Source organism: Brachyistius frenatus, unplaced genomic scaffold, assembly GCF_029030835.1.
Source record: "Brachyistius frenatus isolate BFR_SWC_R1_liver_20210118 unplaced genomic scaffold, ASM2903083v1 Contig_3, whole genome shotgun sequence".
NCBI classification, from domain to species: domain Eukaryota; kingdom Metazoa; phylum Chordata; class Actinopteri; family Embiotocidae; genus Brachyistius; species Brachyistius frenatus.
In genome coordinates, this window is record NW_027210602.1 from 784,076 (window position 1) to 798,906 (window position 14,831).

Sequence of the window (14,831 nt, forward strand, 5' to 3'; positions counted from 1 at the left end):
AAGTTTGTGAGTAAACGTGAAGATTTTCCTCTTTTTCAGGAGTTTGGTAAACGTCAACCCCGTCGTCTTCCGTATCTGCTGACACTACAGACTTTAACGGTGCCTGTAAACCTGTTCAGGCTGCAGGTGAAGTGACTCCACCCACCTCTTCTCCTCCTCCAGCTGGTTGAGCAGCTCCACTTTGTCTCGGTCGGCCGCCTCCACCAGCGAATGCAGCTGATCCAGCTTGGCCTCCATCTCCAAAGCGTACTGCAAAAACACACACAAACAGCAAGAGCTCCGATCACTGAGGTGTTGATCGTAACAAAGAGCTCCAATCACTGACGTTTAGACCAAACTTGAATTTCCTCAGCGATGAAGTTATCGCTGAAATGTTTTGAATTGAAAATATGGGCTTCGTTGTAACTCGGAAACAACAGATTTTATGTTTAAATATGTAATTAAACCCTGTGTGTCGATGTTATGTCTCATGAGTCTCGGCATTATCTCAAAATTTAAGATAATAATCATAATTTGACATTTGCTTTTCGACATAAGTCAAGACTTTTCTGTTTGCCCTTTGCTTTACAATTAAATATAAGGAAAAAAATAACAGATTAAGTGTAAAAAACACACACAAAAAACTTGAAAAGTTGCATCATTAGACATCCTACAAACACAGAGCAACACTAACATCGAATTAGAATCGCGTTACAGATTTAAATCCAGTATACAGATCTGAACACGTTCATAACGTCTTCTGAGGGATTAAAAACAAAACCTTTTCCGTGTTTCCTGGTTAAGCTGCAGTGAACATGCCCGTGTGCGTGTTTCTGACCTGATCCCGGCCCTTCCTCATCTGGGTCAGCTCCTGCTGCACCTCCCCTGCGTGGCTGGTTGCCTTGGCGACCTCGCCCCTCTCCAGGTCCCTCTCTAACAGCAGCTGCTCGATGTGCTGCTGCTTCTCCTTCAGGGCCTCCTGCAGCGCCGTGGTGCCGGAGATCTTGCGGGCGTACCGAGCGGACGTTTCCGTCAGCTGCAAGAACGACACAAACGTCAGCCGAGACGGGTTTTTCCTAGAGAAACCTGAGTGTGTGTGTGTGTGTGTGTGTGTGTGTGTGTGTGTGTGTGTGTGTGTGTGTGTGTGTGTGTGTGTGTGTGCGCGCGCGAGGGCCAGAAGGTGTTCGGTGGTTAAATACGAGGGGGTGATGGTGTGACGAGAGCTGAACAAGCGGCAATCAACCCAATCGGTTTGTGGAGCCTCCAGTTCGGAATTTCAGCCGTTGCCATCTCGCTTATCTGGAGCTAGAAGTGACCATATTTGGACGAGGTGGGGAGGAGCAAAGGGTCATTCATAATTACGAGATCAGGATCTAATAATTATGAGATAAGCTGTCTAATTTGTTTTCTTATGTGAATGCAATGCGCTTCTGTAGATTAATGCGTTCTAATGTCAGCTTCATCGAAGTTGAAACCGAAGTGATTTTATCTACGTATAATAAACTATGTGTCTCACTGACGCTGATGAGAAATAAACGTAGGAAAAGCTATACTTTTTAAAACCAAAACATGTCAACGTAGATGAAACGTACATATACATTTTTTTTTTACCGAATGTGAAGGCCTTTTTCGATACTAAATACGTAGATATCGGTGTCATAAACTATCAAAGTTTGGTACCTAGCTGTACGTGAAAGAATAGTTTGCTGTCTTGCTGAAAGTTATATGAGAATATTAATAACACTTTGATATCTGTCACTATCCTGTTGATAGAGATAACACTATTCTTACACTTTGTTGTAAGTTTTAACAAGAAATCCGGTTTTAGTTACCGAGTCAGACCGCTTACCTCCGTAAATGTGGTAAAAAGAGAAACGAGCTGTTTCCACTTGTTTCCAGTCTTTGTGCTAAGCTAAGCTAACGCTTTCCCAGCTGCAGGATTCATATTTAGCATTCAGTGGTATTGATCTCTTAAGTCACTCCATCTCATGAACTATTCTTCTAAACTAGAGTTGTTTCTGTTTGACGGGATATTCAAATGTTAAAGTTGAGGTTTCAAAAAATAAAAATCAGCTTTGACACACAATCAGGGTTTTTGTATCCGAGCTCAGCGGTGTTGGATCAATAACTCCAGCGCGAGTCTCACCAGTCCGGCTCGGCTCGGTTTGCCGCTGATGGAGGAGGTGGCGGAGCTCAGGGAGCTGATGGAGGAGGCGCTGGGGCTCCTCTTGAGGAGGGACCTCCTCCGGGAGCTCTTGGCTTTGGACGGCGTGGTGCAGGGGAAGCCGATACGGGTCACCTTGTGGACCGGAGCGAAGAGGCCGTACCGGGGCAGGCACTGGAAGAACCTGAGGAGGAAACAGCTGCTGGTTAACCGTCACAGTAAAATAATCATCTGGTGTGAAAAAATATGAGTTAAAGAGCCGCTTTAAAACATCAAAAAGTAAAATTCGGTTTAGTAACTCCACTAAACGTTATTTTATTTGAATGATTTATTGAGTTTAAGCATCCATGGTAAAATTTCTAATGTGGCATTTTGTGTAAAATTCGTCTTTTGTTTTTCAGTTCTTTGTTAAATATGAATAAAATTGCTGCCACTTTGTTAAATAATAAGTTGAACATGTAAATAAAGTTTAGATGTATTGAAGACAAACAGCAGGTTTCCTACGGAGAGTTTTAACAATGCATGCTGGGAAATCTGATAATACCGAGTGATCATTCGGTTTCTTTAAAAACTCAATTTAATGAGTTGAATGTTTTTTTGCAGTTCATTCATTCAACTCGTCATTTTAAGTCCAAAGAACAACTCGTCTGTAGAAGTTTTGAAAATATAAACCAGACATTTTAAATTTGACTTAAAATCTTGAAAATATTTATGTTTACGTGAGAAAACATATTCATTGACTCCACTAAATTCCTGTGTGATGTTTTACAGTACAAACAGATATTTCCTACGTGACTAAACGAAGAGCTCACGTCAACTTTCACGTAGCATGTAGAAGAAGAAGAAAACATCTTACAAGAACTTTGTCTTCTGAACAAACGTTAGAAGACAAACAAAACAAAAATTAAAAAAATCTGTCTAGAACTCGTCAGACATCTCTCGGAGTTCGTTACCTCGTCCCGGCCACGGCTCCGTCGTTTTTACCGAGAGGTTCGTCCAGTTCGACTCCGCACCAGTCCCCTTTCGCAAAGTCCGTCTCTCCAAGAAACCGCACCACTCCCGCCTTTGAACCACCGACCTGCACACAGTTTTATTCACCGTGTTTTTTTATTTCCCTTCACCGAGTGTATAACACGACAAACGCACACGCACACACACACACACACACACACACACACACACACACACACACACCTCCTCGCGATATGAACTAAGTAACAGCTCAGTCGCCGAGCTTCTTACTAGCACTCGGTCTCCCCGCCGCAGCTCCCTCCTGTTCTTCTTCATGGAGTCCGGGTCCGACAGGTTGGACACCGACTCGCTGGACGCCACCATGCGGTTCAGCATGCCGCTCGTCTTGATGCCGATGCTCTGAACTGGACGAATAAAAAAAAAAACACGTCTGTTTGCCGTGTCGGCGTGTTTACCTAAAACGTCCCGTCCTGTATCCGAGAGCCGTTTGTGAAGCTAAACAAGCTGAAGCTCAAATGGTGTTCAATGCGGATCGGGTAAAAACGGCCCCGATAAAAGTAAGAATGAAAATGAGAGTTTTTGTCCATTTAGGATTTCATTTCCTGCTCTGACATGTTTCATAGATCTCTCCAGACTGTATTTTTTTGCTGACCAACTTTCTGGACGTTACCCGTCGCGGTCGTGCCGGCAGGCGGCGACTCCCCCGTCGCGGAGGCTCCTTGCGCCGGACTCGCCTGCCCCCCGTTGGCCTCCCTCTCCGGCAGCGGCGTCCTGGACAGCTTCGACGGCCGCGTGAAGATCCCCCGCCCATCCTCGCACTGGAAGTACCGCACGCCCGCCACCGACCCGTCGTTCTTCCCGATGGCGTCGTCCAGCACGATGCCCGCCCACTGCCCCGGGGCGAACTGCGTGCCCCCGACGAACTGCACGCAGCCGGCCTTGTTGCCGTTCACCCAGACCTTCTCGCCGACCTGAAAGTCGTCGTTTCCGTCCGGGGTCGGGGAGCTCACCCTGCCGGGGGTCTTCTCGGGAGGGACGGGCTTTGGAGTTCCTGCAGTAAGGATTACATTATATTCACTACTTTTAACAATCATCATAAAGAAAGTTCAAGTTTTAAAACTTCCCCTCTTTTCTTTGGAAAAATATCTGTTTGTTTGGGGTTTTTTTGGTGGGAAAGCACAAACAATATATTTTGTTTGGGAAAGGAGCTTTTCTTTATTTCGTTATTTCTTTTTGAACTGTCTTTTAAATGACTGCTATCATTGAATAGGGAGCAGAAGTTCCCGCTCGTCTTCCGGTCACATGGGGGTCCGAGCCTGAAGCTGCTAGCTGATTAAAGGCTGGACTTGATAATCAGATTGACTCCCTGCTGAATGGGCTCAATGTTTAGTCTGTGCAGAAGGACACAACGTACCACGCTGACATTCCCCAAAATTATAGCTTATTTTTACACACAAGTGCCCTCTTGTCTTTAGATATTCATCACATCTTCCTGCAACGCTTCACTCGACAGCTTCTTACCAGACGACGGCGACGTCTTCGACGGCACCCCGGAGGATCGGATTATTTTACTGGGAGGCTTCAGCCCGCTGGCTTTGACCGGCGGTGCACTCATGGCTGCTGCTGGTTTGTCCATGTGGGTGGAGGGAGGAGGGAGGATGGGCCTGAAGAAGGTAGAGGGGACTAGGCCTTCCCCACCACCCCACACAGTCCCAATATGATGGAGACGAGCTGGAGAGGCAAACAAAAAAAAACATCCGTCGGTGTTTTAAAAGGAACATTTCAGCGGTTTAATGTAATAAATATCAGAGCTGTGGGGACGGGATCGGGATGTGGACGTTGACGTGATATAAAATCACATTTTTCTTCATCACAAATACCTTTTTTATGCTTGTTTAGAAATCCAGAAACCTTTCAGCAGACATGGATGTTGTAAAAAAGAATAATGTGACTTGGGTGTTTAAAAGAAAAATCACTGTTCATCAATGTTCATTAAAGCTGCAACACGTCTCATTACTGATTAATTATCTTCATGATTAATTAATTAATCGTTTGGTCTTGAAAAGGTCAGAAAGTTGGAAAAGAGTCTTCGGATGTACTTTGTCCAAAAAATGGTCCGAAACTCCAAAATATTTAAATTACAAATCTTCACAATTAATTACCAAAACTGTTAATTAATAACTGCAGCTCTCCTAAACACCCACCTGGCAGCATCATTGATGACTAACGCAGGTTAATAAAAATGCTAATTTTTAATCACTTTGAAGAGATTAAATGTTTTTTCTGTCAATCAGCATAAAAAAAAAACTTCAATAAATACCCAGTAAACAACAGTAAATCAATAAAACTTCATCTTGATAGGAACTCTGTAAAATGTTCTTACAAGATTTCAAAGCTCCTTTCCAAAATGTTGTCGGGAGATTAAAGTAAAACTGTAAATTGCAAACACAGTGTTCGTGGACGAGCATCAGGCGTGTTCAGACTGCAAGAACTTGATTTTAGTTCTAAGAACTGCTGGAGCAAGTTCCTTCTTTTTGCGTCGGTACTGCAGGAACTGAGAACCGTCGTAGTTCACAGCGTTACTGAAGCCATCAGGAAGCCCTTTCTCAGGCGGGAACTGAAGCCGTTGCACGAATGTGCTCTAAAAAGACACCAGACTCCCTTGACAGAAAAAGTCATTTAACCTCGTAGAACACACGCTGGTCCCGCTTCCCTCTTAACGGTTTGTTCGTTTGTGTTATCGTGTAATTTTGACGATTATTTTAACGTGTTAGTTTAGACTCAAACTAACGCCAAGGTCAACCAAACCCAGGAGTCAAAACTCGCTTCTTCTTATTTGAGTCCCTGTGGCAGCAGGTTGGTCATCCGTCTCCCCGGCAACGTTTTCGAGGTGTTTCCTGTCCAGATGAGCTATATAATCCCTCCAGAGCCATGTGGGTCTACACCAGTTGGGCGTCCCCAGAAAACCCCCAATGAAAAGGAACCATCTCAACTGACATTTTTCAGCAGAGAACCGGGGCCTCAGACTTTATTAGTCACTTAAAACTCAAAATAAAGGGAAGGTTAAAGAAAACAATTTTACTTTACTTATTAATAAATGAGGCTCGGGGGCCCCTGCTTTGCCCCCTCGGGCCACCAAACACATCAATCCATCCATGGTGTTAAAACTTTAGCATGCACTTGACTTGATTTGATTCAAACACCACAGAAGAAGAAGAAGACCATATTAGTGACCAGGTAACCGGAAGTCAGCTAAAACATTACCTCACCGCTGCGCCGCCCCGCCCGGCCGGCCGGCCGGTGCCGCCAGACCAAAACAACAAGCACACCTTCAGCTGTCAAACCTCCGCTGCTGGTTTATCTCCAGCCTCACTCACTCACTCACTCACACACATCATAAATAAATGATTACTGAAGGTGACAGGAGACTGGCCCGTGTTGTTTGTGTCTCCATCTCCGGAGCTAGAGGGAGAACTTCGGTGTTAACTGCGACGACACTTTTCCCTCTACACCCTCCACGTTTTAACGTCACGGTTAACGGCTTTCTTTTGTCGTCTGGCAGAAAATGACGGCGCTTCTTTTTTTTTTCTTCTTCTTTCCTCCCCCCCTCCCCGTCGCGTTAACCGTTGTTGTGTTTCGCGTCCCGGCAGCTGATGCCTCGGTTCCCCGCCGGAATGCCGAAGCCAGCTAGCTAGTTTACAGATTAGCAAAAGAATGCACCAAAACTGAGATGTAACGTCGGAAAAGTAACGGTCCGCCGAGGGGACGTGGAAGCGGAATAAACGGTGAAAAAAGTTGCTGTGAGGGTCTTACTTGGTCTCTGTGCTTGAACTGTTGTCTCAGTGAAGGGATGTCGAGGGAAAGTCCGGCGCACCTCGCACCGTTACATGTTTTTCCAGCGGCTCCCGTTTCTCGCCCAGCCCCGACTGACGTCACCCTGGGAACCAGCGCCGCGTTCACGGACCCAAATACGAGCTCGTACACCGCAAGCGTGTCGTGTCGTGTCAATTCAATGTAGCTCTAAATAACAACACACGTTTTCTCAAGGCACTTCACATACTAAAGTACTGACAACAGAACCGTACATTTTATGGAGAAAAAAAAAACTCCCTTTTAACGGGTAAAAAAAAAATCCTGACAGTAAGAAGGAAAACTTTTTTTTTTTTTTTTTTTTAACTGGAAGAACACCTAAAATTGGAAAGGAAAAGCTCTCTTTTAACAGAGAAAACTCCCACAGTGGGTAAGAAAAACTACCTTTTATTGGGAAGAAAACCGCTGACAGTGAGAAGCAAAAACTTTCTAAGTGAAAGAAAACTTCAGACTGTGGGAAGGAAAAACTCCCGTTTAACAGGAAATAACAGACAGTGGGAAGGAAAAACTAAATTTTCAGAGGAAGAAAACCTCCCAAAGTACATATATTCAAATCATGTATAGTTTGGGGCTTTTATTTGATGGTAAACCAAACCTATTGAGAGAGCACAGATCTTTTGTTGCACAGCCGAGAACACAAATTTGACCTTTGTACCTTGAGGTTGGCAGATTTAAAAAGGCTGCATGAATCATATGATTTAGATTATGAATGAATCACTTTTTTTTCGGTTTTGTCCTTATGACGAGTTAAGAATATCTTGCACCAACAATTACAGAATAGAACAGTTGTTCAGCTTTAATATTTATAAATTAGTGACCTCTGTTGCTAAAGCTTGGAAAAATTGTCAGGATGGTTTATATATTCACTTGAAGTTTATGTTGTTTCTCTGGTTCTGGTTTCCGTTATTCTTCTTTAATAATGGTGTCTTGTGAGCACATTTCTGCTGGGCATATTGACTGTACATGACACAATAATCAAATTAATCAAATAAAAAAAATAAAAAAAGGAAATTTGCATGAAAAGACTAAAAGTACCAGTATTTCATATGTGGACGAAGGAACAATGCAAATTCTGCTATTCTGATGTTTGATTTATTGGAAACTAAACACTAACATGATACAGAGACTTAAAGTTTAAATATGCAAAAACATGCAAAACAGATTGTAATAAAACAAATAAAAATACACTACCTTGCATAACTAGCTGGAAAGATATGCATGCTGGCCGTCTTCCTACACTGATGCAGGAGTGGTGCGAGTTCATTGACTACTTAGTAACAACAGATATTAATCAAGCTTCAACAGATTCAGACTGCAAATATTATTTTAATGGGCTGCAGAAAATCAGTGCTTTCTATTTGCATTGGATGTGATTGCCAAAGAGATTATTATTATTAGTCCCTTGCCAAGTTTCACAGTTCATATTTAACTTGATCTTCCTGCTACTGAAGAAAATTAATATTTAAGGCTTTATAATCACACTGCAACGTGACTTACAAAAGGTGTTACAAGTAAACAGCACTAACCTGCTAAATATATCATTTTGTTCAAAAACACTCTTTTCTACATTTTATTGTGCTAAAGTAGAATAATATGAGCGTTATTAATAGACAGGTCTTTAACGTGCTCGATGCATTCCTGTAACAAGGTGAGTTTTAGAGTACTGCAGTGTCAGCAGAGGAGAAAAAACAATCTGGCTTCATACCCGTCGACCGGCGATGGTGGGAATGTCGTTCTCCGATAAGTCGGTGTCGTTTGCGTCGTCGCTCCGTCGCAGCAGTTTGTTCAGCAGCTTCCTGAAGGTGCCGCTGAATGCCGGGCTGGAGAAGTAGTACACGATGGGGTTGAGGACGCTATTGAAGTAGGTGAAGCACACCGACGTGTAGAACGCCAGGTTGGCCTCCTCGAAGTACTCGCACTCGTCGTAGCGCGCCTTGAGCACCCACACGGCGATACGCGACACGGTGCTGGGAAAGAAACAGATGATGAAGATGAGCGCGACGGCCAGCACGAAGTGGACGGCCCGTTTGATTTTGCCGTGCTTGTCCACGGTCCGGACCCTCAGCTGCCACGTGATACAGACGGTGCAGAAGGCCACGATGGCCGACGGCAGGAAGAACTGGATGACGTAGAAGGCGTTGTGCCAGGTGGAGAGCGGGCTGAAGCCCATGCAGATGTTGAAGCTCTCGCACTGCGTGTGGTTGCCGCTGAGGAAGAAGTGCTCCTCGGCGAGGAGGTACCCGGTCGCGAGGAAGATCAGGAGCCAGAGGCCCAGCGACACCCAGAGAGCGTAGCCCAGGCCCATCCGGTTGATCCGGTTCAGCGGGTGGACGATCTTGAAGTAGCGGTCCACGGCCACGGCCGTGAGGAAGAAGATGCCGGCCGCGCGGTTGGCCGCCAGCAGGAAGAGCAGGATGCGACAGGGGGCGTCGCCGTACAGCCAGTTCTTCCCTCGCCTGTAGTAGTCGGCTCTGAAGGGGAGGCAGAAGAGCACGATGGAGTCGGCGACGGCCAGGTGGGCCAGGTAAACGGCGTTGGGCTTCCACTCTTCCATGTGGAAGACGAACATCCAGAGAGCGACCGAGTTCCCCATCAGCCCGAACACGAACTCCAGGATCAGAATCGGAGGAAGAACCCGGTCCAGGACGGGAGACTCGAAGGCGCAGCAAACTTCGGTGAGATTCATGGTCCGAGCCGTCGAGTGAGTCGCGGCGCACTGAGACGCTGCGGTATAAAGCCCCTATAAAAAGATACGCCGCACCAGGTAACTTCTAAGGAAGGGCATCGTGTGTGCGCTCATGCAAACGACTCTCAGACAAACATGCCAACTCGCTAACGGAGTGAACATCCGTGTTATCTACGGGGGCGGGGGGGAGTGGTATTGACCCAAAGGAGTGTAAATGTTATCTGTCTGGGGACAGTGACTTCATTATAAAACTATTATGCAGGGGAATAAGTGCACTCATGGGGACGCTACGAAAAACAAGCAACCCGCGGCCATCGAGGAGGTCAAACAAAACTAAATCAGAAAGCAGACACGCAACAATGGAAACATAAAGGAAAAAGAAGACCGGAGCGTACAGGCGAAGGAGACTGAAATTTATTAGCCTACAGTTTGCTCGAGTGAAGAACATTTGGGAAGGAGTCACGTCAAACCACCACCTTTGGCAAACGAGAGAAAGCAGCTATTAACTAAAAAAAAATAAAAATAAAAAAAAATAAACGAAAGAAATAAAAATTGCCAAGTGAGTGGCCAAGTCCGCAGCTTTGTATGTACAGTAAATAAAATAGGTATAAAATGACGTAATGTGTACATTTGGCCAGGTTTGTCGTTGTTACAGGTCACATCCATGTTCAGTAAAAGTGCATATTTGGTCTTCACTTCTTGACTTCACCCAGATCATCGATGCTGTCGTCATCCACCTGCGACACGGAGATTTTGAGTTCAGAGCACAGTTTGTCAAAACGGTAACAAATAAACAAAGGTTAGTTTTGCAAGCACTTCACGACATTCTGTATTTTGCAGAAAAGATCCCAAAGAAAACAAAGGTACGACAACAAAGTATTGTGTGAATCTAAAGTCACTAAAACGCTAAATGTGTATTAATCCGCCGATCAAAATAGTCCCCGTAAACGTACAGTAATCGCGGCTTGTAGATACCCGGGACGCGACATAAACACCAGGAAAATGTGAAATACTAGCTTGGGAATGTGTTGCCAAGGCAAAAATTCATGCAAATTCAGGTAAGCTCACAATTTTGCCAAATTGCAGAGATTGTTCGGTATGAACTTTTGGTCATTTCCAAAAGGTCAAAAACCTAAAAAAAAAAAAGATTAGAACCAAAATGCTTCTGTGATGTGCTAAGTTTAAATTTTTTTTTTTTTTAAAAAACCTGCTAATTACTAAGCAGTTTGCTTATCATCACTGGAAGTGATCACGTGGCTCAATAATAGTGAGTAGATTTTTATTTTTTAAATGGCAATTTTTGCTAATTAGCGCAATTTTACTGCAATTAAAAAAAAAATTCACTTAAAACAAATTACATACAATTAGTTTGGATTGCAACAACAAAAACCTAACGATAGGAAATCAACAGGCCAGACTAACTCCTCCTAAGTTTCCTACAAAGTCCGACATCTTACCTCAGGCCACTTCTCTTGAATGACGTCGATTATGTCGTCTGTAAAATCTCCCTGAATGATTATTTCATCCTCCGCTGTCACCGAGGCACCACAAGAGAACTTCTGGGCAAAGAAGCGCTGAGCCTCTTTGAGTTCGATGTCTGCAAAGAGATTCGCGGTGAGATCGAAGCGCTCGCAGGGGACGACAATGATGCAGCAGACGGCAAAACTAAAAACACGGAACTCTCACCGAAAGTCGCCATGCCGCACACCCGCGTCACGTATTTCTTCTTGGCTCGTGGGATTTTTGCTATTGTGACTTTCTGAGGCACAGTCTTCTTTTTCTGTTTGATCTGGCCTCTCCCACCTGAAACGAGTCGTTTCAAATAAAAACCGATTTTAAGTGTTGATCCTCATGTAGACAAAGGCATATAAATACAAATAAATCTTTCCTTAAAATTATAATATGGTCATTAATTATTGGATTTGATGTTTTTTCTTTTGTGTACTCGTGTTTTAAAGCATTCTATTCCCTCTCCTTAATTGTATTCATTATATTTCATTTTATTTAGGACTCTTTCCAAACGGTTTTACTATTTCCATTTAAACTTTCTTACTATCAGCCAGTCATTCACTAAAAATAAAGCTGGACAAGTTTCTGCTGCAGTAAATCACCAGTTTACTAACCGATGAGCTCACTGAGGGATTACAAGTTAAACCAAGTCGGTAAACTGTGAATTTGACGCACAAAAATCCAGTTTTAACGATGCACCAAATGTCATGATTACACGACTACCGCAACAAGCCGACGAACCTCTCTTCTGCTTCTTCTTCTCCTCCTCCTCGCCTGCAGGGGGCGCCTCTCCAGTGCCGGACTCCTGCTTGGGCGCATTCGCTGCTGGACCAGTGGGACACAAATGAAAAAAGAACATGTCAAAACCAATCCAGCAGAGATACGTCTGAGATTTCAGATGAATCCTTTACTGTGTGTCTAACGGCTCTGAAGTAACCGGGTTTTTTTTTTTCAGGAAGAGTACATTTTCTAACTCTTTAGACCAAAAAAAAATTTTTTATATATATATTTTTTTTAAATGAGATTTTGACCTGTTTTAATAAGAAATTTCTCCCCCGCAGTGCAGTGAATCATGGGCAGTTTTTGTTTTTACATTATAATCGTTCATAAAGGGAACGTCATTTCACCCTACTCAGAAACAGCAATTCATATTTCATACATCTTTATTGCCCAGATCTGTTCTTGTGCAACTAATGTTTCAAGTAAAGAAAGTAAACTTTGCTGGAAATGAGAAGAAGAAAAAACTTCTAGCTTCAACTCACCAATAGTCATCCGGGCAAACACATCCGGAAAGTTCTTCTCCAGCCACTGCCTGCATTTGGCCGGCTCAGGCATGTACTCACAGTACTGCAGACACCACAGAGGAGAGAAAAGATATTTAATATTTACAGCAAAGAGGGTCACACAACAGAATATGACCAAACTCTGACGATCAAACTCACCTCTGAGGGCAGAGAGCACACTGCAGGGAGAAAAGATATAAACAGTAATTATAGTCGCAAACGTAAATGTGGTTAAGATGCCAAACAGCAGAGCGAAAGTTTTAACTACCGTACCTCCACAGTAAAGAACCTTCAATGGGTATTTTGAATCAGTGTCAGCTGTTCCCACCTCTGATTTGCTTTCCAGAGACCCACATTCCATCTCAGTAGTAGCCATCACAAATTATCTGCAGAAAAATACCAGATGAAGAGAAGGAAATATTACAACACACAGGACAGATAATGTTCAGGTTGGTGTGAATTAACCACCACTTTCAGTTGATTTGCAAAACGAGAAATTCAAACCCAACAAAAGACACACAAAAAATAATGTGCAGCGATCTGGAAGATTTTCCTCTGAGAATTATTCTTATCTTTTACAAGTCTGCAGGTAAAGACTATTTTCATACTGGATTAATCGGTTGAATATTATACTTATCTAATGATTGTTATAATTCACCATATCCAAACGTGGCATCTTGAGATGTTTTTTTTTCAAGGAATTTAGTCTGAATTCATGGTGTGAAATGAAAGTCGCCTTCAAAACAATCCAAGCCTTTATCAGAGTCCCTGATGAAGGCTTGTGTGGGTTGAAAGACATATTCCAATGTTAAATGAAGACATTGTAAGTTTCTACAAGCCCTACAGTGTGCCGTGGATCGTTTTAAAAAAGACTTGTAAATTACATTTAGGACCCAACGACCTCTACAAAAGATAGAACAGATCCTGTAAACATTTGATATTTTAAAAAGAAAGCCAGAAAAGATTATTTGATTGCGTCATTTTTTTCCCCCCAGTTCATTCGACTGATGAAATCAACTAATTGCTGCAGCTATTATATTTAATGTTAACATCGTATATTGTAAGAAGCTGAAGGAAGTAGAGGAGCAAATATTTAACCTTCTTTTAATTCTGGGGGGAAAGGAAGAAAAAAAAAAAAGGGCACTTCCACAGACTATGTGGGATTTGGATAAATAAAGAAAAATAAAAGGGCTAGAACATAAAATGAACGCAGGATTAAAAACCCAAAGATTTAAATGCGCATAAAAGGCGGTGATAAAATGTCTTCAGATGTGTTATCAGGAGTGAGCCAGGCTCCTGCCAGTATTTCATCATGCTCCCCTGCCCTGCCAGCAATCCTCCGGATTGCCGCACAGATCCGACACTCGAGCTGCTGCTGGCCGACATCGTGAAACGGGACTTCTTGAGAGCTGAAATCGGCCACAAGTCGGTGTATTAACGGGGGTCTAATTTAACCCCCCCCCCCTCCCTCCCTCCCTCCCCTCCTCCCCACCCCGACCAACAATATGTGGCAGCGTTTAGCTTTAGCCGGCTAACACATGCGGCTGTTTTTACACCGAATACGCTATTAAAACAGACCGGGTGGCTAAAATACCCGCCGCAATGTCCACGATTCAAGTGTCGCGATTAATTTCGGACACCGCGGAGACTAAACGCGCCGAGCTAAACGAAAAATTAAAAAAAAAAAAAAAAAAAAAATCCTTGAATTGAGTTTTGAGTGGTTGATTCATCAGGTAACGTTGACTCACCCAGCTGTCACCGTTAGCCGCTCGGGTTAGCTCAGCAGGCTAACGAAGCTAACGCACCGCTCGGGCTCTGCGTGCTGAATAACTGAAGAAGAAAACACAAGAAATGCCGACTTACGTACCCCCGCACGATATACTCTAAAACTGCTGTCTGTTCAGTGAAGCCGGTCGCATTATTAACGGTCGTTTGACTTCTAGAAAAGCATTCTTATTGACTCAGGTTTAGTTGGCGTACTTTGAGCACCCCTTAAGCAGCGCTTTCTGAGTCTGAGGAGTTGATGTGGCTGCTGCGCCCCCTGCTGCTTCGGAGGGAAACGCACAGGAAGCGCTGCTGCTTCTTCTGCAGGATTTTAGACGCTTCGTATCGGTTTGTTCTCATTATCGCCCTCTTCTGTTCGAATTCGTTTTTTTTGTTTTTTTTGTTTTTACATTTCTACTTAGATTTAGACTTTATTAATCCCACTGTGGGGAAATGTAGGTAGGTAGTTACTTTATTAATCCCCAAAGGGAATTTTTTTTTTTCGCTACAGCAGCATACAGGAAGCAAAAAGATAATAATAGAATAATAAAAAGCAATAAAAAGCAATAAATGTAGTCGTCACAGCAGCATAGAAATATAAAAG

General features: G+C 43.5%; 3 protein-coding genes across 7 annotated transcripts in view; all 3 read right to left on the minus strand.

Moving 5' to 3' along the window:
* The window catches only part of clip1b (CAP-GLY domain containing linker protein 1b), a 37,728-nt gene extending 30,687 nt beyond the window's left edge, over positions 1–7,041 (minus strand). For 2 of the 3 annotated variants that reach the window (XM_069700876.1, XM_069700859.1), the window contains exons 1-8: positions 6,929–7,041; positions 4,637–4,846; positions 3,786–4,166; positions 3,386–3,519; positions 3,097–3,221; positions 2,126–2,327; positions 818–1,015; positions 146–249 (exon numbers count right to left, since the gene is read on the minus strand). In XM_069700876.1, coding sequence (XP_069556977.1) covers positions 146–249; positions 818–1,015; positions 2,126–2,327; positions 3,097–3,221; positions 3,386–3,519; positions 3,786–4,166; positions 4,637–4,751 — 1,259 coding nt within the window. In that variant the 5' untranslated portion in view covers positions 4,752–4,846; positions 6,929–7,041. Of the gene's footprint in view, positions 1–145; positions 250–817; positions 1,016–2,125; positions 2,328–3,096; positions 3,222–3,385; positions 3,520–3,785; positions 4,167–4,636; positions 4,847–4,995; positions 5,199–6,928 lie in introns of those variants that run through there. The other variant, XM_069700868.1, reaches the window with a different exon arrangement.
* Positions 7,042–8,065: 1,024 nt separating this feature from the next.
* On the minus strand, positions 8,066–9,983 carry LOC138622506 (hydroxycarboxylic acid receptor 3-like). The gene has a single exon (XM_069701369.1). The coding sequence runs from the start codon at positions 9,669–9,671 to the stop codon at positions 8,685–8,687; it is 987 nt and encodes a 328-aa protein (XP_069557470.1). The 5' UTR covers positions 9,672–9,983; the 3' UTR covers positions 8,066–8,684.
* An 80-nt stretch (positions 9,984–10,063) lies between these two features.
* Positions 10,064–14,496, minus strand: denr (density-regulated protein). 3 transcript variants are annotated; one of them, XM_069701403.1, is made up of 8 exons: positions 14,327–14,496; positions 12,737–12,849; positions 12,623–12,642; positions 12,443–12,527; positions 11,922–12,002; positions 11,358–11,474; positions 11,129–11,268; positions 10,064–10,408 (listed from the first exon to the last, which is right to left on the minus strand). In XM_069701403.1, exons 2-8 carry the CDS (start codon positions 12,837–12,839, stop codon positions 10,364–10,366), a joined length of 591 nt encoding a protein of 196 aa, XP_069557504.1. In that variant the 5' UTR covers positions 12,840–12,849; positions 14,327–14,496; the 3' UTR covers positions 10,064–10,363. The 3 variants fall into 3 exon arrangements, with proteins under 3 accessions (XP_069557504.1, XP_069557495.1, XP_069557513.1); XM_069701394.1 differs by having other exon boundaries at positions 14,331–14,495; XM_069701412.1 differs by lacking the exon at positions 14,327–14,496 and adding an exon at positions 14,212–14,293.
* Between the last annotated feature and the right edge of the window lie 335 nt (positions 14,497–14,831).

What these genes read in the sequence shown, in the direction of transcription:
- LOC138622506 (XM_069701369.1), bottom strand. Translation starts at nt 9,671, where the DNA reads ATGAATCTCACCGAAGTTTGCTGCGCCTTCGAGTCTCCCGTCCTGGAC.
- denr (XM_069701403.1), bottom strand. Translation starts at nt 12,839, where the DNA reads ATGGCTACTACTGAGATGGAATGTGGGTCTCTGGAAAGCAAATCAGAG. An exon ending in GTGCGGCATGGCGACTTTCG is followed by an intron (nt 11,269 to 11,357) that starts GTGAGAGTTCCG and finishes ATCTCTTTGCAG; the next exon opens with ACATCGAACTCAAAGAGGCT. An exon ending in TTCAAGAGAAGTGGCCTGAG is followed by an intron (nt 10,409 to 11,128) that starts GTAAGATGTCGG and finishes TCCGTGTCGCAG; the next exon opens with GTGGATGACGACAGCATCGA.